This window comes from Entelurus aequoreus, linkage group LG06, assembly GCF_033978785.1.
Source record: "Entelurus aequoreus isolate RoL-2023_Sb linkage group LG06, RoL_Eaeq_v1.1, whole genome shotgun sequence".
NCBI lineage: Eukaryota > Metazoa > Chordata > Actinopteri > Syngnathiformes > Syngnathidae > Entelurus > Entelurus aequoreus.
Genome location: NC_084736.1, coordinates 80,792,489 through 80,818,938, shown reverse-complemented (window position 1 = coordinate 80,818,938; position 26,450 = coordinate 80,792,489). Strand labels below are relative to the sequence as shown.

Sequence of the window (26,450 nt, the reverse complement as noted above, 5' to 3'; positions counted from 1 at the left end):
AAAAATAGCTCAAATAGCAGCACTTACCAGTGAGCTGCCTCTATTTTTTAAATTGTATTTATTTACTAGCAAGCTGGTCTCGCTTTGCTCGACATTTTTAATTCTAAGAGAGACAAAACTCAAATACAATTTTGAAAATCCAAGAAAATATTTTAAAGACTTGGTCTTCACTTGTTTAGATAAATTCATTAATTATTTTACTTTGCTTCTTATAACTTTCAGAAAGACAATTTTAGAGAAAAAAATACAACCTTAAAAATGATTTTAGGATTTTTAAACACATATACCTTTTTACCTTTTAATTTCCTTCCTCTTCTTTCCTGACAATTTAAATCAATGTTCAAGTACATTTTTGTATTTTATTGTAAAGAATAATAAATACATTTTGATTTAATTCTTCATTTTAGCTTCTGTTTTTTCGATGAAGAATATTTGTGAAATATTTCTTCAAACTTTTTATGATTAAAATTAAAAACAATTATTCTGGCAAATCTAGAAAATCTGTAGAATCAAATTTAAATCTTATTTCAAAGTCTTTTGAATTTCTTTTAAAAATTTTGTTCTGGAAAATCTAGAAGAAATAATGATTTGTCTTTGTTAGAAATATAGCTTGGTCCGATTTGTTATATGTTCTAACAAAGTGCAGATTGGATTTTAACCTATTTAAAACATGTCATCAAAATTCTAAAATTAATCTTAATCAGGAAAAATTACTAATGATGTTCCATAAATTATTTTTTTAATTTTTTCAAAAAGATTCGAATTAGCTACTTTTTCTCTTCTTTTTTTTCGGTTGAATTTTGAATATTAAAGAGTCAAAATTGAAGATAAACTATTTTTCAAAATTTAATTGTCATTTTTTTGTGTGTTTTCTCCTCTTTTAAAGCGTTCAATTAAGTGTAAATATCATTAATTATTAATAGAAACATAGAGTCAAAGGTAAATTAAGCATAATTGGCTATTTCTGGCAATTTATTTAAGTGTGTATAAAACTGGTAGCCCTTCCAATTAATCAGTACCCAAGAAGTAGCTCTTGGTTTCAAAAAGGTTGGTGACCCCTGCACTAGATCCTCTGCAGTAATTCACTACAAAACATGGATATTGATCTAATTGGGATTAACTAATCAGTAATTACCTTTTTTTAAAATTCCGTTGTAAAAAGACTGTGTTCTTTCTATTCTGAAGTCAGTTGTAAAAATTGGCATTTCCATAGCAATTACATGGTAAACAGATGCATCTATTGTGATGCAGCCTCGTCGGTCAATAATTCAATAATAATTAAGTCAATAATAATTAATGGGGCATTTGGAAGCGTAATGACCTAACTCTGCTCAGTTCAAATGTGTAATCAGCTTTAATTGGACTGAGAGGAAGAGCTATGGACGCGTTGATGCTTATTGTGTTGCACATACAAAAGGTAAATGAGTTCAAGTTGATGACTTTAGGGTGGATGATTGTGAGAGAAGTTTTCCAACTAAACTGACTTTGTTTGGGTAGCAAATGAAAAATGACGAGTGGAGGATTGGTGGAGAGTTGATGTGTTAATAAAATAAGTTCCTGTTTCCTAAACACGGCATAAACCACTTGAGACTTGAATCTCGCTCTCCTGACCTTCGCTTCATCTCCTGTGAACTTTGCCGAAATGGTCCAACAAATATTCCGCTTTTTTTTCTTATCTTTTGAACTTTTGTGGCTTGGATTCAATAAACAGTAGAGGTGGAATGGGACGTGTATTTGTATTGAACCGTTTTGGTACGGGGGGTTTCGGTTCGGTTCGGAGGTGTACCGAACGAGTTTCCACACGAACATATTACGTAGCCGCCTCCGCTTCCTTCTGCCTCTGTCTCTGTCAGTACTCTACACCAGTGGTCCCCAACCACCGGTACCGGTCCGCGGACCGATATATTGCTATATAATGTATATATTGTGTTTTTTATGTTGATTTAATTTAAAAAAAAAAAAAAAAAAATTTTTTTTTTTTTTTTTTTTTTAATTTCTTGTGCGGCCTTGTACCGGTCAGCGGACCGATTGGTACCGGGCCGCACAAGGAATTAAAAAAAAAAAAAAAAAACATGTTTTTTTTTTGTTTTGTTTTTTTAAATGAAATCAACATAAAAAACACAATATATACATTATATAGCAATATAGATCAATACAGTCTGCAGGGATACAGTCCGTAAGCACACATGATTGTATTTCTTTATGAAAAAAAATATAAATAAAATAAAATAAATTTTTTTTTTTTTTTAATTTTATTTCTATGATTGTATTTCTTTATGAAAAAAAAAAAACATTTTTTAATTTTAACCCCCCCCCCCCCGGTCCGTGGGACAAATTTTCTAGCGTTGACCGGTCCGCAGCTACAAAAAGGTTGGGGACCACTGCTTTACACAGCACCCAAAATTGTCCCACCCACACAACCATCTGATTGGTTACAAACAGAGCGGTAACAGCCAATCAGCAGTGCGTATTCAGAGCGCATGTAGTCAGTGCTTAGCGTTTAGCAGGTAAGCATCAGGCAGCGGACTCTCCTCAAATGATAATAAACACCTCCCAGTCAACTACTAGTAACATCACTATGAGCCCGTTGACCTTCTAGAAATATAAAAGGCAGCTCAGCTCGCTCGCAGTCTTGGCTTGAGGTGAAGGCTAATTCGCTTTTAGCGTAACGTTAGCTCATTTTGCGGTGTGTGTGTGTGTGTGTGTGTTACGGACAGCAAAGCCCTGTCTGTCTGTTATCTCACTTTCTGTGTTGATTGAGCTGTGTTGAAGCAGCAAAAAAGGACATTATGTTAAATGAAGAGTTTCTGTCTCTGATAGTTGATATAATAATGTAAGTGCATCATTAAGCCTACATGAACTCCATGGTGTTCAGGGATGAATAGTCTCTCCTATTGCTATTGTACTATTTTTTTCAGCTATAGTTACATTAATCATTAGTAATGCAGCAGCCTAGTTTTGAATGGCAGGGTCCCTGCTATTACATGTTGATACAAATATAACATTTACATAATAAAAATCAACTACAGGCTTCCCAAATGCTGTCATAAATTAAGCATAATGAGTTGACTTGAAACTGTTTAATGTTGCACTTTTTATATGTAGAAGAAAAGTTTTGTCATTTTATTTAATCTGAGCAACAACTTGAGGCAGTTTAATGTTGATTAACGTGGGCAGAATTATTATAGTGTCCCCAATGTTAAAAGGATAAAGCCTTTGTTTACAAATTTGGTAAATAAATAACCAAAAGATGTATATTTTGTTGTTTTCTTACTGTACCGAAAATGAACCGAACCGTGACCTCTAAACCGAGGTACGTACCGAACCGAAATTTTTGTGTACCGTTACACCCTTAATAAACAGTGTTCAAAAGTTAGGTTCTTATAACAACGTTGTAGATCATGTGATTTGTAAGTTATGCATTGTTTGTAATTGGATATTCGTCCAGGAAGACAATCAGTGCACCTACATAATCTCAGTCCAACTCTAAAACTACACTTTCCATTTTAAGTATAGGTCTAAAAAGAAGTGGGTTTTGTTGAAATACTTGTAGTTTCTGTCAGATTTCCAACCAAACGTTAATGAGAATAAGCCTAAGATAGATAGTACTTTATTGATTCCTTCAGGAAAATTATAAACAGGTCTATTCAACTACATTGTTTTGGGAGCCACATTTCCAGAAAGCCAAGGCCCAGGAGCCTCACTATTATTCTTATTTCTACATTCCTGAAAACCAGCATCCTCTGCACTGGACATTTGATTCGTGTGTGTTTAGTTTGTCAGCATGACTACATTTAGAAAGAAAGAAAATAGTTATGCTTATACAACAGAAGCGCTCTGCTGTTTTAAAGACCTACTGCCAAAAAGCTAGGTAAAGATCCTCTATATCAGTGGTCCCCAACCACCGGGCCACGGCCCGGTACCGGTCCGCGGACCAATTGGTACCGGGCCGCACAAGAAATTAAAAAAAAAAAAAAAAATTTTGTTTTTGTTTTTGAAATCAACGTAAAAAACACAATATATACATTATATATCAATATAGATCAACACAGTCTGCAGGGATACAGTCCGTAAGCACACATGATTGTATTTATTTATGTAAAAAAAAAAAAAAAAATCTTTTTTTTTTTTTAATACACCCCCCCCCCCCGCGGACCGATTGGTACCCGCACAAGAAATTTAAAAAAAAAAAAAAAAAAATTTTTTTATTTTTTTTATTTTTTTTTTTTAAATCAACATAAAAAACACAATATATACATTATATATCAATATAAACCAACACAGTCTGCAGGGATACAGTCCGTAAGCACACATGATTGTATTTATTTATGTAAAAAAAAAAAAAAATAATAATAATAATAATTTTTTTTTTAATACACCCCCCCCGCGGACCGATTGGTACCGGGCCGCACAAGAAATTTAAAAAAATAATAATAATTTTTTGAATTTTTTTTGAATTTTTTTATTTTTTTTAAATCAACATAAAAAACACAATATATACATTATATATCAATATAGATCAATACAGTCTGCAGGGATACAGTCCGTAAGCACAAATGATTTTATTTATTTATGTAAAAAAAAAAAAAAAAAATACTAATAATTTTTTTTTTTTTTAATACACCCCCCCACCAATTTTCAAGCGTTGACCAGTCTGCAGCTACAAAAAGGTTGGGGACCACTGCTCTATATGACAGAGCTTTAGTTTTTTTTGGAATATGCTGCAATAACCTGCAGCGTTCTGGACCATCCTGTTCGTGACGCCAATTTGTGTAGTGGATTTTCCGAAGCTTAAACAGCAACAAAAGTGAGTTTAGTACAAAAAGTTGTATTTACCCATAGTCAAAAGTGCAAAGTTGGATTGAGTTGCCCATGCAGACAAACAAACGTCCTCCGGAGGACACAAGAATCAAGCAAATCCCCCACAGTCCTGGTCTCCTGGCCATTTTATCTGTTTCCCTTTTGGTCAAGGTCCCGTTGTTTTCGACATGTTTGTTATGCAACATCCTTGAATCCCTTAGTCAAAATATACAATCATAACATTTCGTAGAACGGTCAGACCGACTCCAAATTGATCTTTTACCTACATATGATCTTTCTCTGGTTCAGAATAGAAAAGACAGAAACGAGCAGACATTCTTGGCAGACATGAAATATAGCTCAAAGGTCAGAAATTCTACTACATTAGTCTCTTTAAAGACCAGTCTGGTTTCATTCCTGGGCCGGATTTGGCCCCTAGGGCCGCGAGTTGAATAACCCTAGCCTAACGTGTTAGTTAAAGTTTGCACAGATGCATGAGTGATTGTTTTAGATTTTGCCCCAAGAAAATGAAACGTAAACATCGTAATGTCATGTTTAGATCATTAAAATGGTTTACAACGCATTACTTTCGAATAATTGCAACGCTTTGAAGTATGGAATCTCTTGTTTGTACAATATCTCGCTCTGCAGTCATGGTGTTTGCAATTAGTGCTTGTTTACTTAAACATCGTTCATCAACACAGAGCATAATGCTGCCTCAGCATTTGAATTGATTCCTACAAATGGCCGTCTACAAAGCTCCCAATCTCTTCCCCATCTCTTGGTTTCATTTTTGTTTATCTTATCCGGGATTTCCATGAACCCTTTACTTCCTTCCTCCGTTAGGAGAACTGTGATTTTTTTTTTTTTATCTGAATCTATCAATCGCAAATGCAGTCAACCGAAAAATTCCACATTCAGACATAGGCCAGGTGGTAGTACCCTGGACTCTGTACTTTCAGATTTTTGCTGACCTGGAAAAGAAAACTCTTTATTGTTTTGTAGGCTGAACAAGGCAAAGCAAGGCAAGTTTATATTTGTACATAAGGTGATTCCGAAAATTACAAGAAGGCAAAAATAAAATAATCACTAGAGATGTCCGATAATGGCTTTTTTGCAGATATCCGATAACTCTTAATTATCGATTCCGACATCAACCGATACCGATATATACAGTCGTGGAATTAACACATTATTATGCCTAATTTTGTTGTGGTGCCCCGCTGGATGCATTAAACCAGTGGTTCTTACCTTGTTGGAGGTACCGAACCCCACCAGTTTCATTTGCGCATTCACCGAACCCTTCTTTAGTGAAAAATAAAATGTTGTTTTTTTTCCAATTCAAGACAAAGTTATATATTTTTGGTAACACTTTAGTATGGGGAACATATTCTAAGTAACAAAGACTTAATTTAGAGTTATTTGGACACTAGGGGAACATATTCTAAGTAATAAAGACTTAATTTAGAGTTATTTGGTTAGGGTTAGGGTCAGGGTTAGAGGGTTAGGGTTATAATAAGGCCATGCCGAATAAGGCATTAATAAGTACTTAATAATGACTAGTTAAGAGCCAATATGTTACTAATTTGCATGTTAATAAGCAACTAATTAATGGTGAATATGTTCCCCATACTAAAGTGTTACCATGTTTTTTTTACTGGTGCACGAAATGAACCGTGCGTGAACATCACCTTGTTCAAACAACAAAACCAACACAGTGCATAAACTCACAACAAATTACACACCTGCAAATCAGTCAGCTGTTGCCGTATCCGTAATACGCCGATAGGGAGAAGTTTGTATTTACACGATGAGTCGGGTGTGTCTTGAACTCCGCCGAACCCCCGAGCCCGACTCAACGAACCCCTAGGGTTCCATCGAACCCAGGTTAAGAACCACTGCATTAAACAATGTAACTTTACCATGAATTGATTAACGTGGACCCCGACTTAAACAAGTTGAAAAACTTATTGGGGTGTTACCATTTAGTGGTCAATTGTATGGAATATGTACTGTACTGTGCAATCTACTGATAAAAGTTTCAATCAATCAATCAAAAACCAGGTTTTCCAAAAAAAGAGAACAACTTCAATTCCAGTTTTGGAAAAAAGTGCCATATTTATTATTGAAGTCACAAATAGGGATGGGCGATACCACACTTTTAGGATTCGATACGATACCGATACTTTTTCTTGCATTTTCATCGATACCGATACCGATACCGATACCAATAACTTCTTATTGGCAATTTTTTGTCAGTCAAAAATATTATTACTATTGTTATTATTTAAGACAAATCATATACAGACCATTTATACCACATTTATAATGGTCAATATATAATAAAAGTAAAATTAAAATAAATAACATAAATATGAAAAATAAATTAAATATTATATATAATAATAACTATATATCATATATAATAATAATTAAATATTAGGGCTTTCCAATTAACAGTCAAATCCGAATTGCTAGAAGCTGCAGTTATTTTTGAAAGTTTGTGATACAATTAGCAATTAATGAAATATGAAATAGGCTAATGTTTTCGAAATGTAAGAAATCATGTTACAGATTAAAACCAAAATCACATTCAATCATATATTCAAGATTTTCTTGGAAAAAAATAAAACTGTAATGCAAAGATGAAGAATCTCTAAATTTTATCTCTTTCTTATCTAGTTTTAAATACTCAAGCAATTTTCAACTAACAGTAAATTCCCCTGTGTGGAAATCATTTGAATTTAGGATAATAATTTAAACAAAAATATTCAGTAAACATTACTAAAAAAAAACAAACAATGCCTGTCTCCTGTCACCATGCCAGCTCTATACTCTGCCAGGTACAGGGCTGTCCCAGCTCTATACTCTGCCAGGTACAGGCGTGTCCCAGCTCTATACTCTGCCAGGTACAGGGCTGTCCCAGCTCTATACTCTGCCAGGTACAGGGCTGTCCCAGCTCTATACTCTGCCAGGTACAGGGCTGTCCCAGCTCTATACTCTGCCAGGTACAGGGCTGTCCCAGCTCTATACTCTGCCAGGTACAGGGCTGTCCCAGCACATAGTAAGTTAAGTAAGTCATCAAAAACATCTGAAAGTGATGCTTGCACCCCCCACACGCCGTTTTTTGGTTTATATCGATACTTTTTTCAGAAAAGTGATGCCAAATGAGTAGCGTGTGAGTATCGATATATCGATACCACAGGATCGATACGCACATTCCTAGTTACAAAGTGCATTATTTGGGTGTGTGGGGGGCAGGGTTTGGTGGTAGCATGGGGTGTATATTGTAGCGTCCCGGAAGAGTTAGTGCTGCAAGGGGTTCTGGGTATTTGTTCTGTTGTGTTTATGTTGTGTTACGGTGCGGATGTTCTCCCGAAATGTGTTTGTCATTCTTATTTGGTGTGGGTTCACAGTGTGGCGCATATTTGTAACAGTGTCAAAGGCCTACTGAAATGATTTTTTTTTACTTAAACGGGGATAGCAGATCCATTCTATGTGTCATACTTGATCATTTCATGATATTGCCATATTTTTGCTGAAAGGATTTAGTAGAGAACATCGACGATAAAGTTCGTAACTTTTGGTCGCTGATAAAAAGCCTTGCCTGTACCGGAAGTAGCGTGACGTCGCAGGTTGAAGAGCTCCTCACATTTCCCCATTGTTTACACCAGCAGCGAGAGCGATTCGGACCGAGAAAGCGACGATTACCCCATTAATTTGAGCCAGGGTGAAAGATTCGTGGATGAGGAAAGTGAGAGTGAAGGACTAGAGTGCAGTGCAGGACGTATCTTTTTTCGCTCTGACCGTAACTTAGGTACAAGCTGGCTCATTGGATTCCACACTTTCTCCTTTTTCTATTGTGGATCACGGATTTGTATTTTAAACCACCTCGGATACTATATCCTCAGAAACACATATCAAAACTACAAGCATTTATTTATTTAACAATATCACTAGAAGTGAAAAATCTGGGCATGGTTTTCGACTCTGACCTTAGTTTAACAATAGTTCTTACATGGTTATTACACCACATGCTGGTGTGGTTCCAGTTCTTACATGGTTATTACACCACATGCGGGTGTGGTTCCAGTTCTTACATGGTTATAACACCACATGCTGGTGTGGTTCCAGTTCTTACATGGTTATTACACCACATGCGGATGTGGTTCCAGTTCTTACATGGTTATTACACCACATGCTGGTGTGGTTCCAGTTCTTACATGGTTATTACACCACATGCTGGTGTGGTTCCAGTTCTTACATGGTTATTACACCACATGCTGGTGTGGTTCCAGTTCTTACATGGTTATAACACCACATACTGGTGTGGTTCCAGTTCTTACATGGTTATTACACCACATGCTGGTGTGGTTCCAGTTCTTACATGGTTATTACAGCACATGCTGGTGTGGTTCCAGTTCTTACATGGTTATTACACCACATGCTGGTGTGGTTCCAGTTCTTACATGTTTATTACACCACATGCTGGTGTGGTTCCAGTTCTTACATGGTTATTACACCACATGCTGGTGTGGTTCCAGTTCTTACATGGTTATTACACCACATGCTGGTGTGGTTCCAGTTCTTACATGGTTATAACACCACATACTGGTGTGGTTCCAGTTCTTACATGGTTATAACACCACATGCTGGTCTGGTTCCAGTTCTTACATGATTATTACACCACATGCGGGTGTGGTTCCAGTCTTACATGGTTATAACACCACATGCTGGTCTGGTTCCAGTTCTTACATGGTTAATACACCACATGCTGGTGTGGTTCCAGTTCTTACATGGTTATAACACCACATACTGGTGTGGTTCCAGTTCTTACATGGTTATAACACCACATACTGGTGTGGTTCCAGTTCTTACATGGTTATTACACCACATGCTGGTGTGGTTCCAGTTCTTACATGGTTATTACACCACATGCTGGTGTGGTTCCAGTTCTTACATGGTTATTACACCACATGCTGGTGTGGTTCCAGTTCTTACATGATTATTACACCACATGCAGGTGTGGTTCCAGTCTTACATGGTTATAACACCACATGCTGGTCTGGTTCCAGTTCTTACATGGTTAATACACCACATGCTGGTGTGGTTCCAGTTCTTACATGGTTATTACACCACATGCTGGTGTGGTTCCAGTTCTTACATGGTTATTACACCACATGCTGGTGTGGTTCCAGTTCTTACATGGTTATTACACCACATGCTGGTGTGGTTCCAGTTCTTACATGGTTATTACACCACATGCGGGTGTGGTTCCAGTTCTTACATGGTTATTACACCACATACTGGTGTGGTTCCAGTTCTTACATGGTTATTACACCACATGCTGGTGTGGTTCCAGTTCTTACATGGTTATTACACCACATACTGGTGTGGTTCCAGTTCTTACATGGTTATTACACCACATGCTGGTGTGGTTCCAGTTCTTACATGGTTATTACACCACATGCTGGTGTGGTTACAGTTCTTACATGGTTATTACACCACATGCGGGTGTGGTTCCAGTTCTTACATGGTTATTACACCACATGCTGGTGTGGTTCCAGTTCTTACATGGTTATTACACCACATGCTGGTGTGGTTCCAGTTCTTACATGGTTATTACACCACATGCGGGTGTGGTTCCAGTTCTTACATGGTTATTACACCACATGCGGGTGTGGTTCCAGTTCTTACATGGTTATTACACCACATGCTGGTGTGGTTCCAGTTCTTACATGGTTATTACACCACATACTGGTGTGGTTCCAGTTCTTACATGGTTATTACACCACATGCTGGTGTGGTTCCAGTTCTTACATGGTTATTACACCACATACTGGTGTGGTTCCAGTTCTTACATGGTTATTACACCACATGCTGGTGTGGTTCCAGTTCTTACATGGTTATTACACCACATACTGGTGTGGTTCCAGTTCTTACATGGTTATTACACCACATGCTGGTGTGGTTCCAGTTCTTACATGGTTATTACACCACATGCTGGTGTGGTTACAGTTCTTACATGGTTATTACACCACATGCGGGTGTGGTTCCAGTTCTTACATGGTTATTACACCACATGCTGGTGTGGTTCCAGTTCTTACATGGTTATTACACCACATGCTGGTGTGGTTCCAGTTCTTACATGGTTATTACACCACATGCGGGTGTGGTTCCAGTTCTTACATGGTTATTACACCACATGCTGGTGTGGTTCCAGTTCTTACATGGTTATTACACCACATGCTGGTGTGGTTCCAGTTCTTACATGGTTATTACACCACATGCTGGTGTGGTTCCAGTTCTTACATGGTTATTACACCACGTAACTCATATGGAAACGGGGTTTGTATATTTACTGTATATATATTTTTAATTTTGATATCTTTTAGCTGTATTTTATACTTTATTCCTACTCCTGGTTCTGACTATTTTAAAGGTATTATTATTTTGACTTCCCAGCATTCCTCAGAGGGAGTCATGTTAATCAGGGGGTTATGGACTGCGCTCTGGGGGCGCCTTTGTGTCAGCGTCCTGATGGCCATGGTCTGATGACCTCCTGGTGCAGATGGCTGCTGTGATAGTGTTTACTCATCCGTGTCCTCTGTACTCAGCCATGCATACATTTGTTCATATATGTGCACATGCGTGTATGTGTTTGTGTTTGCTATTCATGGGTCTGCGTGTGTTTGTGTGTGTGATAATGGGCGATGTGGGTCATTGTTGTATTGTTTTTAAGTGTGTAATGCACTTTGTGTCGCATTTCTTTTATGTATGAAAATCGCTTTATAAATAAAGTGCGATTGATTGATTGATAAACTGAAGATATATATATATATATAAGATATATATATTGGTGTAGTGGGTAGAAGGGCCGTGCCAGAGACCCGAGGTTTGCAGGTTTCGCTCCCCACCTCTTGACATCCAAGTCGCTGCCGTTGTGTCCTTGGGCAGGACACTTCACCCTTGCCCCCCCGGTGCCGCTCACACTGGTGAATGAATGATGAATGAATGGTAGGTGGTGGTCGGAGGGGTCGTAGGCGCAAACTGGCAGCCTCGCTTCCGTCAGTCTACCCCAGGGCAGCTGTGGCTACAAATGTAGCTTACCACCACCAGGTGTGAATGAATGATGGGTTCCCACTTCTCTGTGAGCGCTTTTCAAACAATAGAAAAGCGCGATATAAAATCTAATCCATTATTATTATTATTAGGGATGTCCGATAATGGCTTTTTGCCGATATCCGATATTCCGATATTGTCCAACTCTTTAATTACTGATACCGATAACAACCGATACCGATATCAACCGGTGTATATAGTCGTGGAATTAACACATTATTATGCCTAATTTGGACAACCAGGTATGGTGAAGATAAGGTACTTTTTAAAAAAAATAATAAAATAAGATAACTAAATTCAAAACATTTTCTTGAATAAAAAAGAAAGTAAAACAATATAAAAACAGTTACATAGAAACTAGTAGTTAATGAAAATGAGTAAAATTAACTGTTAAAGGTTAGTACTATTAGTGGAGCAGCAGCACGCACAATCATGTGTGCTTACGGACTGTATCCCTTGCAGACTGTATTGATATATATTGATATATAATGTAGGAAGCAGAATATTGATAACAGAAAGAAACAACCCTTTTGTGTGAATGAGTGTAAATGGGGGAGGGAGGTTTTTTGGGTTGGTGCACTAATTGTAAGTGTATCTTGTGTTTTTTATGTTGATTTAATAAAAAAAAATAAAAAAATGAATAAAAAAAACCCGATACAGATAATAAAAAAAACGATACCGATAATTTACGATATTACATTTTAACGCATTTATCGGACATCCCTAATTATTATTATTATTATTATATACGTTGTGAAATTAGTTATTTACACAAAAACATTCCGCAAATGTTTTTGTACATACCTCAATTGTTTCCAAACACTGCCTGTAACACGGCAGTAAAACGGCTTATCAGACAAAACAGAAGTCATCGTCATGGAACCCCTAGCTGCGAAAGCTAGCTCCCTATTCAGCTAAACTGACCGAATAACTCCATTGTAAGGTAATAATACTGTACGCTTGTAGATGTGTTAGCATATTAGCTTATGCTAACGACGCTAGCTTGATAATATTATGATAGAATGTTCAAATACGCATGGAAACACTACTATCAAACATGTGACCGTTTTGCACCGGTAAGTATAATTTGTCGTAGTTGTATTGTCAAACGTACAAATGTTGCTCGGAGTGATGAATGAAGAAACCATACCCGTAGAAACGCTATAGATGGCTAGAAAACGGAACAGCACTTGTACTTCTGGTTTAAGGCACTAAACAGAAGGAAATACTGGAGACATTCAACTTGCTGAGCATGCAGTGAGCAAATTCGTCCAAAAGTAGGCGCCAACGATAACGCACCTTTTCAGTCTCTGTGGATGCTTACGAAAACTTTTCACTTTTCTTATAATAAAGTTGACTTTGGAATATTTAGGAGCGAGGAAATTTCACGGCTGGATTCGTCGCACAGGTGGCATCCTATGACAGTTCCACGCTGGAAATCACTGAGAGCGGCCCATTCTTTCACAAATGTTTGTAGAAACAGTCTCCATGCCTAAGTGCTTGATTTTATACACCGGGCCAAGTGATTCTCATCATTTGGATGGGTGGCCAAATACTTTTGGCAATATAGTGTATATATATATATATATATATATATATATATATATATATATATATATATATATATATATATATATATATATATACATATATATATATATATATATATATATATATATATATAGAAGGTGTGGCTGCATTATTCTTGCTGAAGTGTTGCACCACGATCGTTTACATGTTTGTATTTGTTGTATACAAAACACTACGGCTTTTAGCGAAGGAAAATCCATCAATTAGCCACACATTTTTATAAGCCGCAGGTTTCAAAGCGCAGGGAAAAGCAGTGGCTATTTTTGCATCAGTACACTGCAAAAAGTCAGTGTTCAAAAACAAGAAAAAATATACAAAAATTAGGGGTATTTTATTTGAACTAAGCAAAATTATTAGAGATGTCCGATAATATCGGCAGACCGATATTATCGGACATCTCTAATAATTTTGCCGATAAATGCGTTAAAATGTAATATCGGAAATTATCGGTATCGTTTTTTTAATTATCAGTATCGTTTTTTTTTTTTTCTTGTTTTTTTTTTTTTCTTATTAAATCCACATAAAAAACACAAGATACACTTACAATTAGTGCACCAACCCAAAAAACCTCCCTCCCCCATTTACACTCATTCACACAAAAGGGTTGTTTCTTTCTGTTATTAATATTCTGCTTCCTACATTATATATCAATATATATCAATACAGTCTGCAAGGGATACAGTCCGTAAGCACACATGATTGTGCGTGCTGCTGCTCCACTAATAGTACTAACCTTTAACAGTTAATTTTACTCATTTTCATTAATTACTAGTTTCTGTGTAACTGTTTTTATATTGTTTTACTTTCTTTTTTATTCAAGAAAATGTTTTTAATTTATTTATCTTATTTTATTTGATTCATTTTTTTTTTTAAAGTACCTTATCTTCACCATACCTGGTTGTCCAAATTAGGCATAATAATGTGTTAATTCCACGACTGTATATATCGGTTGATATCGGTATCGGTAATTAAAGAGTTGGACAATATCGGCATATCGGATATCGGCAAAAAGCCATTATCGGACATCCCTAAAAATTATCTGCCAATAGAACAAGAAAATTCGGCTTGTGAAGACTTTAAAAAACAAGTAAAATTATCTAACTTCAATGAACCCAAAAATACCTTAAAATACGTATATTCTCACTAATAACAAGTGCACTTTTCTTGGTAGAAAAAAAAGAGACCTTTTTGCTCAATATGTTGAAAAATATTCTTAAATGAAGTAAATGCTAGTGCCATTATCTTGACATAATGATATGTGCTCGGCATTACATTTCTTGAAACCAGCAAACTTCTACTAAAAACTAGTTTATTGTTCTTAATGGAAAGGCAACAAGGCAAGCGCTTGTTACTCTCGGGGTCTCCTAGCCGCTCAGGCAAATCATATTGTCTAAAAATGCATTTTTCCATGGATAACATGACATCATCGCGTCAAGTGCGTGCTCTTTCAGTCAATTAGTGCGCATATATACAGCCCGGCCCCCGGCCAAAAATGTTTTAATTGTAATTTTGAAGAATTCATGTGAATGTGCATGAACTATTTCTGTTCAAAATTGTTAGAAATGTTAAATGTTTAAATATTAACTGTCAGTTTACTGTACTGTGCCAACTGTACTACTATATGAGTACGTGTTTTCCATTGTTTCATTGAAAATAAAACAGCAAAGTCCATTTGGCTGTCATCTGTTTTAATTATGAGACTTAATTGTCTCTTTCATGCTTGAAATAAGAAATGATGACTTTTAAAAAAGTAGTTTTATACTTGTGAGTGTTGATGACACAGCTTTGCAACACTTGATATTCTAGTTTCAAGCATGTTTTACTCAATATAGCTCATCAAATCTCAGCAACAAGCTGTAATATCTTACTGAGATCATTTAGGACCAAAAATCTTAAAACAAGTAAAACACTCTAACATAAAATCTGCTTAGTGAGAAGAATTATCTTATCAGACAGAAAATAAGCAAATATCACCCTTATTTGAGATATTTCATCCTACTTAGATTTCAGTTTTTGCAGTGTATTTTCACCACCATATTTTTCCATATCTGCATATATAATCATGCATGTTCTCATTTATGCGCATTTTTCCTGCTTATGATCTTGCAGAGTCAAATTTTGCTATTAGACTCTTTGCATATTATCTTGTGGCTGCTGCTGTCTGTTTTCTGGTGGCGGACACAGTGGTGGACACAGTGGTGGACGCAGTGGTGGACACAGTGGTATGCACAGACTTGAACTACTGTTGACAGTTCATCCCAAGCACGTTTCTGGCAGAAGCGGATCAGTAACTTTGTAGATGTGGGTCATAAGAGGATCACAGTATGGTGCACAGCCGGGAGGATGGGGGCAGAGTGCAGAGTGAGCCGAGCGTCAACTCCAGACCATGGGCAAACTAAGGCCCGGGGGCCCGTTGAGCTTTTCAATCTGGCCCGCCGGACATTCCCAAATATTTTTTTTCCGATCTTTAAGATGGAAAGTGTAGCTGCCATTATGATGTGCAGTGATGTTTTCTAATGACCGTAAGTCTTGAAAGTCCCTAGGCCACCTACTCAGTGGCCTAGTGGTTAGAGCAGGGGTCACCAACGCGGTGCCTGCGGGCACCAGGTAGCCCGTAAGGACCAGATGAGTAGCCCGCTGGCCTGTTCTAAAAATAGCTGAAATAGCAGCACTTACCAGTGAGCTGCCTCTATTTTTTAAATTGTATTTATTTACTAGCAAGCTGGTCTCGCTTTGCCCGGCATTTTTAATTCTAAGAGAGACAAAACTCAAATAGAATTTGAAAATCCAAGAAAATATTTTAAAGACGTGGTCTTCACTTGTTTAAATAAATTCATTAATTTTTTTACTTTGCTTCTTATAACTTTCAGAAAGACAATTTTAGAGAAAAAATACAACCTTAAAAATGATTTTAGGATTTTTAAACACATATACCTTTTTACCTTTTAAATTCCTTCCTCTTCTTTCCTGACAATTTAAATCAATGTTCAAGTAAATTTTTTTTTTTTATTGTAAAGAATAATAAATACATTTTAATTTAATTCTTCATTTTAGCTTCTGTTTTTTCGACGAAGAATATTTGTGAAATATTTCTTTAAACTTATTATGATTAAAATAAAAATAAAAATATTCTGGCAAATCTAGAAAATCTGTAGAATCAAATTTAAACCTTATTTCAAAGTCTTTTGAATTTCTTTTAAAATTTTTGTTCTGGAAAATCTAGAAGAAATAATGATTTGTCTTTGTTAGAAATATAGCTTGGTCCAATTTGTTATATATTCTAACAAAGTGTAGATTGGATTTTAAACTTATTTAAAACATGTCATCAAAATTCTAAAATTAATCTTTATCAGGAAAAATTACTAATGATGTTCCATAAATTATTTTTTTTATTTTTTTCAAAAAGATTTGAATTAGCTAGTTTTTGTCTTCTTTTTTTCGGTTGAATTTTGAATTTTAAGAAGAAATAATGTTTTGTCTTTGTTAGAAATATAGCTTCGTCCAATTTGTTATATATTCTAACAAAGTGTAGATTGGATTTTAACCTATTTAAAACATGTCATCAAAATTCTAAAATTAATCTTAATCAGGAAAAATGACTAATGATGTTCCATAAATTATTTTTTTAATTTTTTCAAAAACATTCGAATTAGCTAGTTTTTCTCTTCTTTTTTTTGGTTGAATTTTGAATTTGAAGAGTCAGAATTGAAGATAAACTATGTTTCAAAATTTAATTGTCATTTTTTGTGTGTTTTCTCCTCTTTTAAACCGTTCAATTAAGTGTAAATATCATTAATTATTAATAATAACATAGAGTTAAAGGTAAATTGAGCAAATTGGCTATTTCTGGCAATTTATTTAAGTGTGTATCAAACTGGTAGCTCTTCGCATTAATCAGTACCCAAGAAGTAGCTCTTGCTTTCAAAAAGGTTGGTGACCCCTGGGTTAGAGTGTCCGCACTGAGATGGGTAGGTTCCGAGTCATACCAAAGACTATAAAAATGGGAGACATTACCTCCCTGCTTGGCACTCAGCATCAAGGGTTGGAATTGGGGGTTAAATCACCAGAAATGATTCCCGGGCGCGGCACCGATGCTGCCCACTGCTCCCCTCACCCCCCAGGGGGTGATCAAGGGGATGGGTCAAATGCAGAGGACACATTTCACCACACCTAGTGTGTACTTTAACTTAACTTTAACTTAAATATAGAAAGTATTTCAATGGTTGGAATCTGCGCTTTTGCATGATATACTCGTTACTACGGTAATCTAATGAGTTACTATGGTAATCTAATTAGTTACTGTGGAAGGAGATTTTTACAACAAAGTTCAGATTGTAGGCGGGGTTGTTTTTTTTTACCCTTTGCGTTCACATTTCGCTGTGTTTGTTGCATTTTTCTTGCGTTTCGCTTTGATTGTAAAATATTTCGATGGAGGGGGGGGGGTGACGTTCATATGTTGTCAATATTCAGTGTTTTATCGTTCATAGTTAATATTGTAAATCCCACATTATTTATTTTTATGTACATTCTGGGTGTACGGAGCCCCTAAAGCTGGGGTGTCCAAACTTTTTCCACTGAGGGCCGCACACTGACAAATCAAAGCAAGCGGGGGCCATTTTGATATTTGTTATTTTAAAAACCAATACAATATATGTATAAAAAATATATATTTAGGCCTCCACTCAGGCTTGATCCCGGGGACCCCAAAGGGTTTTGCTCAAAAAAATATAGAAAAAATGTGTCATGTTGCGTTGACCAGCATTCCTCCAATGGGGAATTCAAATTGCTAGTCTCTCCCAGATTCTTTTTATGGCAATATGCTGATGTTTATATTCAATCTCCAGGCAATAGTTGGTATTTTGTAGTTTATTCTCAAAGCTTAGAAGACAAACCTGAGACCAACCCAGCACCCAAGCGTTCCCTAGCCCGGTCCAGATCGGTCTTCCAAAACCCTGGAACTCCTGTCTACTTCCTCCTTCTCCTGCCCCCCCACCTGCTGTTTCCCCAGTCTAGCTGTGCTCCTTATCTTAGGAATGTAATGGCAGTCTCAACAAAGACAGCGCTCTGACTCTAACCAAGGACACTCGAATCCAAGCACTTTGTACCACACGAGACATTAGCTGATGTAAATATGACTATAGGAGTTTTTAGAAAGAAGTAACACTTAAATATGGATATGCTTCCAACAGTCATTATTCAGTATTATTATTTTTATTATTATTCAAGTTTTAAATCTCTAGATCAACATTAGGTCTGTCTGGCAATATAACGTTTTTAAAGACTTAAGTTGTATGCTCTTTTTGTCAAAGAAAACCCTGTTTTTTATGGGAAAAACACAAAATATGCAATATTTTCACCCAATAATTTTTTTAAAGTGGAATATTTGAGATTATATAATAATTTGAGCCTTAAAAACGTCAATAACTCATAACGCCATTTATTTTTAATTCATTATTATTTTTTGAGCAATGACGCTTAAAAACAAATCACACTAAAATGATTGGGGATCCAAAAGGGTCTTACTCATTAAAGTGTTAAAAAAAATAAAATATAAATTTTTTTTACTGTTTACTTTTAACACAAATAAATAAATAAATAAATAATTTATTTAATTAATTTAATTAATTAATTTATTTAACACAATAATCTCGAAATCAACTTCGAACCTACCAAGAGTAAGGATCGTAAAACTAAACTGTGTAGGGGGGGAAGCAAGATGAAGGTGTTCCTGTTGTCTTTCATGTATTATAATCAAACAGAAAGATAATGTCTGACCCAAGGACTATAAAAGCGAAGAGGAAGCAGGACTAGAGTCCCCTTCAGGTGACTTCCTTTTTCAACTGTTTTACGAACCTCTTTTTAAACTCGTTTACGACCTTTTCTGTGAAGTGTTTACGACCTTTTCTTTCGAACTGTTCTGTAACCAAAGGCAACGCTGTTTACGACCCACTTCCCTCTGGAAGCAGCTGTGGTCATGTGATCATGAGAAAGTCCAAATAAAGGAACGTGCTGGAGATTGTACAAGGGCACAGTGTCCAGGCGACTCTCCTCAATATTGAGCCAAATTGAATTCTGTCTCTGTTTGATTATTTGCTTCTTGTCTTGTTTAATAGACTTTTAACATTTTACTCTCATTGTCAAAACACAGAGATTCCCTTTACTAGTTTTATCACATTAACCTATGAATTAAAAAAAAAAAAAAAAACCCAAATTTCAAAAGGTTATGACAGATCCCTTAGTAAATCTCAACACAAACAAAAACAACACGTAATTGTTAAATTGTTAATTTAAAATGTTTTTTTTTTAAAATCCTATGCTGTCTTGCAAGAAAGTTTGAACATGGATCGTGGAGGCCTGATTGCCTAACCCAGGGGTCACCAACCCTTTTGAAACCAAGAGCTACTTCTTGGGTACTGATTAATGCGAAGGGCTACCAGTTTGATACACACTTAAATACATTGCCAGAAATAGCCAATTTGCTCAATTTACCTTTAACTCTATGTTATTATTAATAATTAATGATATTTACACTTAATTGAACGGTTTAAAAGAGGAGAAAACACAAAAAAAAATGACAATTACATTTTGAAACATAGTTTATCTTCAATTTCGACTCTTTAAAATTCAAAATTCAACCGGAAAAAAGAAGAGAAAAACTAGCTAATTCGAATCTTTTTGAAAAAATTAAAAAAAATAATTTATGGAACATCATTAGTAATTTTTCCTGATTAAGATTAATTTTAAAATTTTGATGGCATGTTTTAAATAGGTTAAAATCCAATCTGCACTTTGTTAGAATATATAACAAATTGGACCAAGCTATATTTCTAACAAAGACAAATCATTATTTCTTCTAGAATTTCCAGAACAAAATTTTTTCAAAGAAATTCAAAAGACTTTGAAATAAGATTTAAATTTGATTCTACAGATTTTCTAGATTTGCCAGAATATTTTTTTTTTTAAATTTTAATCATAATAAGTTTGAAGAAATATTTCACAAATATTCTTCGTCGAAAAAACAGAAGCTAAAATGAAGAATTAAATTAAAATGTATTTATTATTCTTTACAATAAAATTTTTTTTTACTTGAACATTGATTTAAAATGTCAGGAAAGAAGAGGAAGGAATTTAAAAGGTAAAAAGGTATATGTGTATAAAAATCCTAAAATCATTTTTAAGGTTGTATTTTTTCTCTAAAATTGTCTTTCTGAAAGTTATAAGAAGCAAAGTAAAAAAAAATATGAATTTATTTAAACAAGTGAAGACCAAGTCTTTAAAATATTTTCTTGGATTTTCAAATTCTATTTGAGTTTTGTCTCTCTTAGAATTAAAAATGTCAAGCAAAGCGAGACCAGCTTGCTAGTAAATAAATACAATTTAAAAAATAGAGGCAGCTCACTGGTAAGTGCTGCTATTTGAGCTATTTTTAGAACAGGCCAGCGGGCTACTCATCTGGTCCTTACGGGCTACCTGGTGCCCGCAGGCACCGCGTTGGTGACCACTGGCCTAACCTAATCGTTTCCCTTTTTTGTGCAGGAGCAGAGCCCCAGCAACGCCACTTCTATGGCCATGATGCAGGAGCCGCAGGACGTGGTGGAGGAGACGGTCACCATAGAAGAGGACCCTGGTACCCCGACTTCTCATGTTTCCGTCGTCACCTCCGACGACGGGACCACGCGGCGCACAGAAACTAAGGTATGGTGTTTTGTCTTTAACCCTGTAAATATACGCAACCTGTACTAAATATTTCTGCAAACCCCAAAAGCAGGGAAGTTGTCACGTTGTGTAAATGGTAAATAAAAACAGAACACAATGATTTGCTAATTGTTTTCAACTTACATTCAATTGAAAAGACTGCAAACACAAATAATCATTAACTTAGAATTTCCTGGCTGCAACACGTGCCAAAGTAGTTGGGAAAGGGCATGTTCACCACTGTGTTACATGGCCTTTCCTTTTAACAACACTCAGTAAAGGTTTGGGAACTGAGGAGACACATTTTTGAAGCTTCTCAGGTGGAATTCTTTCCCATTCTTGCTTGATGTACAGCTTAAGTTGTCCAACAGTCCGGGGGTCTCCCTTGTGCTATTTTAGGCTTCAGAATGCGCCACACATTTTCAATGGGAGACAGGTCTGGACTACAGGCAGGCCAGTCTAGTACCCGCACTCTTTTACTATGAAGCCACGTTGATGGAACACGTGGCTTGGCATTGTCTTGCTGAAATAAGCAGGGGCGTCCATATGTTGTAACATATGTTGCTCCAAAACCTGTATGAACCTTTCAGCATTAATGGTGCCTTCACAGATGTGTAAGTTACCCATGTCTTGGGCACTAATACACCCCCATACCATCACACATGCTGGCTTTTCCACTTTGCGCCTATAACAATCCGGATGGTTCTTTCCCTCTTTGGTCCGGAGGACACGACGTCCACAGTTTCCAAAAACAATTTGGAAATGTGGACTCGTCAGACCACAGAACACTTTTCCACTTTGCATCAGTCCATCTTGGATGAGCTCGGGCCCAGCGTGGCCAGCAGCGTTTCTGGGTGTTGTTGATAAATGGTTTTTAGCTTTGCATAGTAATAATAATAATAATAATAATAATACCTGGGATTTATATAGCGCTTTTCTAAGTACCCAAAGTCGCTTTACATGTTAAAAACCCATCATTCATTCACACCTGGTGGTGGTAAGCTACTTTCGTAGCCACAGCTGCCCTGGGGTAGACTGCCTACGGCCCCTCCGACCACCACCTATCATTCATTCAACATTCATTCACCGGTGTGAGCGGCACCGGGGGCAAGGGTGAAGTGTCCTGCCCAAGGACACAACGGCATGGTGAGAGGCGGGGAGCGAAACCTGCAACTCTCAGGTTTCTGACACGGGCGCTCTACCCACTATGCCATGCCGTAGTAGAGTTTTAACTTGCACTTACAGTTGTAGCGACAAACTGTCGTTACTGACAGTGGTTTTCTGAAGTGTTCCGGAGCCCATGTGGTGATATCCTTTACACACCGATGTCGCTTTTTGATCAAAGGGATCAAAGTTCCGTAATATCGCATACGTGCAGGTATTTCTCCAGACGGAACCGGTACTTTTTTAGAAGCGTTTAAGATTCATTAGTATTGCGGTACTTTACTATAGTACCGGTATACCGTACAACCCTACTTCAAACTTTGCATTCACGGGTACACTTGCTTTCATTTGTAGATTTGAATACCCTCTACCCACCCCTTAAAAAATATATATACACTACCGTTCAAAAGTTTGGGGTCACATTAAAATGTCCTTATTTTTCAATGAAGATAACTTTAAACTAGTCTTAACTTTAAAGAAATACACTCTATACATTGCTAATGTGGTAAATGACTATTCTAGCTGCAAATGTCTGGTTTTTGGTGCAATATCTACATAGGTGTATAGAGGCCCATTTCCAGCAACTATCACTCCAGTGTTCTAATGGTACAATGTGTTTGCTCATTGGCTCAGAAGGCTAATTGATGATTAGAAAACCCTTGTGCAATCATGTTCACACATCTGAAAACAGTTTAGCTCGTTACAGAAGCTACAAAACTGACCTTCCTTTGAGCAGATTGAGTTTCTGGAGCATCACATTTGTGGGGTCAATTAAACGCTCAAAATGGCCAGAAAAAGAGAACTTTTATCTGACACTCGACAGTCTATTCTTGTTCTTAGAAATGAAGGCCATTCCACAAAATTGTTTGGGTGACCCCCAAACTTTTGAACGGTAGTGTATATACTGTAGTTTTGCGCAGAGGGAAGTTTAGAGCTCCAAGTTGCTGTGCGTTCAAAGTATAATGTCATTAATTTTCAGTGGCAGTCTGCAGTTCTTTGTCCTTTAATTGTTCTTTGCTTCAAAAAAAATGTCCCCGTTATAAACATTTTGGATCAACATTTTATAGATTTGACCAGATGCTTGAGTTGGCTTCCAGGAAAGTAGAGAACACTGCGTGGTGATGTGTAATTAAAAAAAAAAAAGTCTGGTCTAATCCCCCATCAGGGAGGCCTAATGCACTCCGTCGCGTGTACTGGAGAGTACTGTACTGTACTGACCACTAGGGCTGCAACTAACGATTAATTTGATAATCGATTAATCTGTCGATTATTGCTTCGATTAATCGATTAATGATCGGATAAAAGAGACAAACTACATTTCTATCCTTTCCAGTATTTTATTTTTAAAAAACGGCATACTGGCACCATACTTATTTTGATTATTGTTTCTCAGCTGTTTGTAAATGTTGCAGTTTATAAATAAAGAATTATTTAAAAATAAATAAAAATAAAACTTTTTTTTTTTCTTTCTTAAAAGCCTCTGCGCATGCGCATAACATAGATCCAACGAATCGATGACTAAATTAATCGGCAACTATTTTTATAATCGATTTTAATCGATTTAATCGATTAGTTGTTGCAGCCCTAATATATATATATATATATATATATATATATATATATATATATATATATATATATATATATATATATATATATATATATATATATATATATATATATATATATATATATATATATATATATATATATATCTGAAAACAGTTTAGCTCGTTACAGAAGCTACAAAACGGACCTTCATTTGAGCAGATTGAGTTTCTGGAGCATCACATTTGTGGGGTCAATTAAACGCTCAAAATGGCCAGAAAAAGAGAACTTTCATCTGAAACTCGACAGTCTATTCTTGTTCTTAGAAATGAAGGCTATTCCACAAAATTATATATAATTATATATATATATATATATATATATATATATATATATATATATATATATATATATATATATATATATATATATATATATATATATATATATATATATATATATATATATATATATATATATATATATATATATATATATATATATATATATTAGGGCTGCAACTAACGATTAATTTGATAATCGATTAATCTGTCGATTATTACTTCGATTAATCGATTAATAATCGGATAAAAGAGACAAACTACATTTCTATCCTTTCCAGTATTTTATTTTTAAAAAACAGCATACTGGCACCATACTTATTTTGATTATTGTTTCTCAGCTGTTTGTAAATGTTGCAGTTTATAAATAAAGAATTATTTTAAAAAAAAAAATATATATATATATTTTTTTTATTTTTTTATTTTTTAAAGCCTTTGCGCATGCGCATAACATAGATCCAACGAATCGATGACTAAATTAATCGGCAACTATTTTTATAATCGATTTTAATCGATTTAATCGATTAGTTGTTGCAGCCCTGCTGACCACACACTCTCACATGGTTTTATGAAGTCATAGGTAGAACTTCACGGTTGCAGTTGTGCAGTAAAACACTTAATCAGATGCTACGCTGGCTGTGAGAGAGGAAGGACATTTTCAAAAGGGCCAGGCATCCACTGGGAGCAGCAATAGAGTGCTGTTTGGAAGTCACTTTGAGGAGGAATGCAGATGACTGTTCAGGGTGAACTTGCAGAAGCAAACATGTCTGTGGTTGCAAATGCCCAAGAAGAAGAAGAGAGGAATATATTTTGTGTCATGAATGTTCAACGGATCACAACTGGACTGTTTGGTTTGTCTTAGAAGACGTTTGGCCGCTCATCCAAGTAGTCTTCATCAGTGCTCATAGACTTAGGCTGCTTCTTGTGCAGGGTATATGCCACCTAACCTTATCCTTGTCCACACACACACAATGGTCGTTTAGGAAAAAAAAAATCCTTCCCCCCGCCGTCCGCCGGCGCAACGCAAATGCGCGGGAAATGCGCACGTCATAGTCACCTCCAGTGTTTCTTTGTGTGCAAGTTCTTCAATTAAATGTAACTTATCTGAACAATATCGTGACATGGCCTAAAAATATCAAGATATTAATTAAAGCTGCAAGCAGCGTTGGTCGGGTCCGCCTTTTGGCTGGTGCTAGTCCTAGGTGTCCCAATACTATTGTCCAGTGGTAGTCCTGAGTGAGACCTACATAGAGGTTTTTGTTTCGTGTCTCTACGACAGGGGTCACCAACGCGGTGCCCGCGGGCACCAGGTAGCCCGTAAGGACCAGATGAGTAGCCCGCTGGCCTGTTCTAAAAATAGCTCAAATAGCAGCACTTACCAGTGAGCTGCCTCTATTTTTTAAATTGTATTTATTTACGAGCAAGCTGGTCTCGCTTTGCCCGACATTTTTAATTCTAAGAGAGACAAAACTCAAATAGAATTTGAAAATCCAAGAAAATATTTTAAAGACTTGGTCTTCACTTGTTTAAATAAATTCATAAATTTTTTTTACTTTGCTTCTTATAACTTTCAGAAAGACAATTTTAGAGAAAAAATACAACCTTAAAAATGATTTTAGGATTTTTAAACACATATACCTTTTTACCTTTTAAATTACTTCCTCTTCTTTCCTGACAATTTAAATCAATGTTCAAGTAAATTAATTGTTTTTATTGTAAAGAATAATAAATACATTTTAATTTAATTCTTCATTTTAGCTTCTGTTTTTTCGACAAAGAATATTTGTGAAATATTTCTTCAAACTTATTATGATTAAAATTCAAAAAAATTATTCTGGCAAATCTAGAAAATCTGTAGAATCAAATTTAAATATTATTTCAAAGTCTTTTGAATTTCTTTTACAATTTTTGTTCTGGAAAATCTAGAAGAAATAATGATTTGTCTTGGTTAGAAATATAGCTTGGTCCAATTTGTTATATATTCTAACAAAGTGCAGATTGGATTTTAACCTATTTAAAACATGTCATCAAAATTCTACAATTTATCTTAATCAGGAAAAATTACTAATGATGTTCCATAAATTATTTTTTTAATTTTTTCAAAAAGATTCAAATTAGCTAGTTTTTCTCTTCTTTTTTTCGGTTGAATTTTGAATTTTAAAGAGTCAAAATTGAAGATAAACTATGTTT

General features: G+C 35.8%; 1 protein-coding gene across 12 annotated transcripts in view; it reads left to right on the top strand.

Moving 5' to 3' along the window:
• Positions 1 to 26,450, top strand: part of arvcfb (ARVCF delta catenin family member b) — a 492,749-nt gene that overhangs the window by 304,546 nt on the left and 161,753 nt on the right. For all 12 annotated transcript variants that reach the window (XM_062051626.1, XM_062051621.1, XM_062051625.1 and 9 more), the window contains one exon: positions 21,049 to 21,207. In XM_062051626.1, coding sequence (XP_061907610.1) covers positions 21,049 to 21,207 — 159 coding nt within the window. The remainder of the gene's footprint in view (positions 1 to 21,048; positions 21,208 to 26,450) is intronic.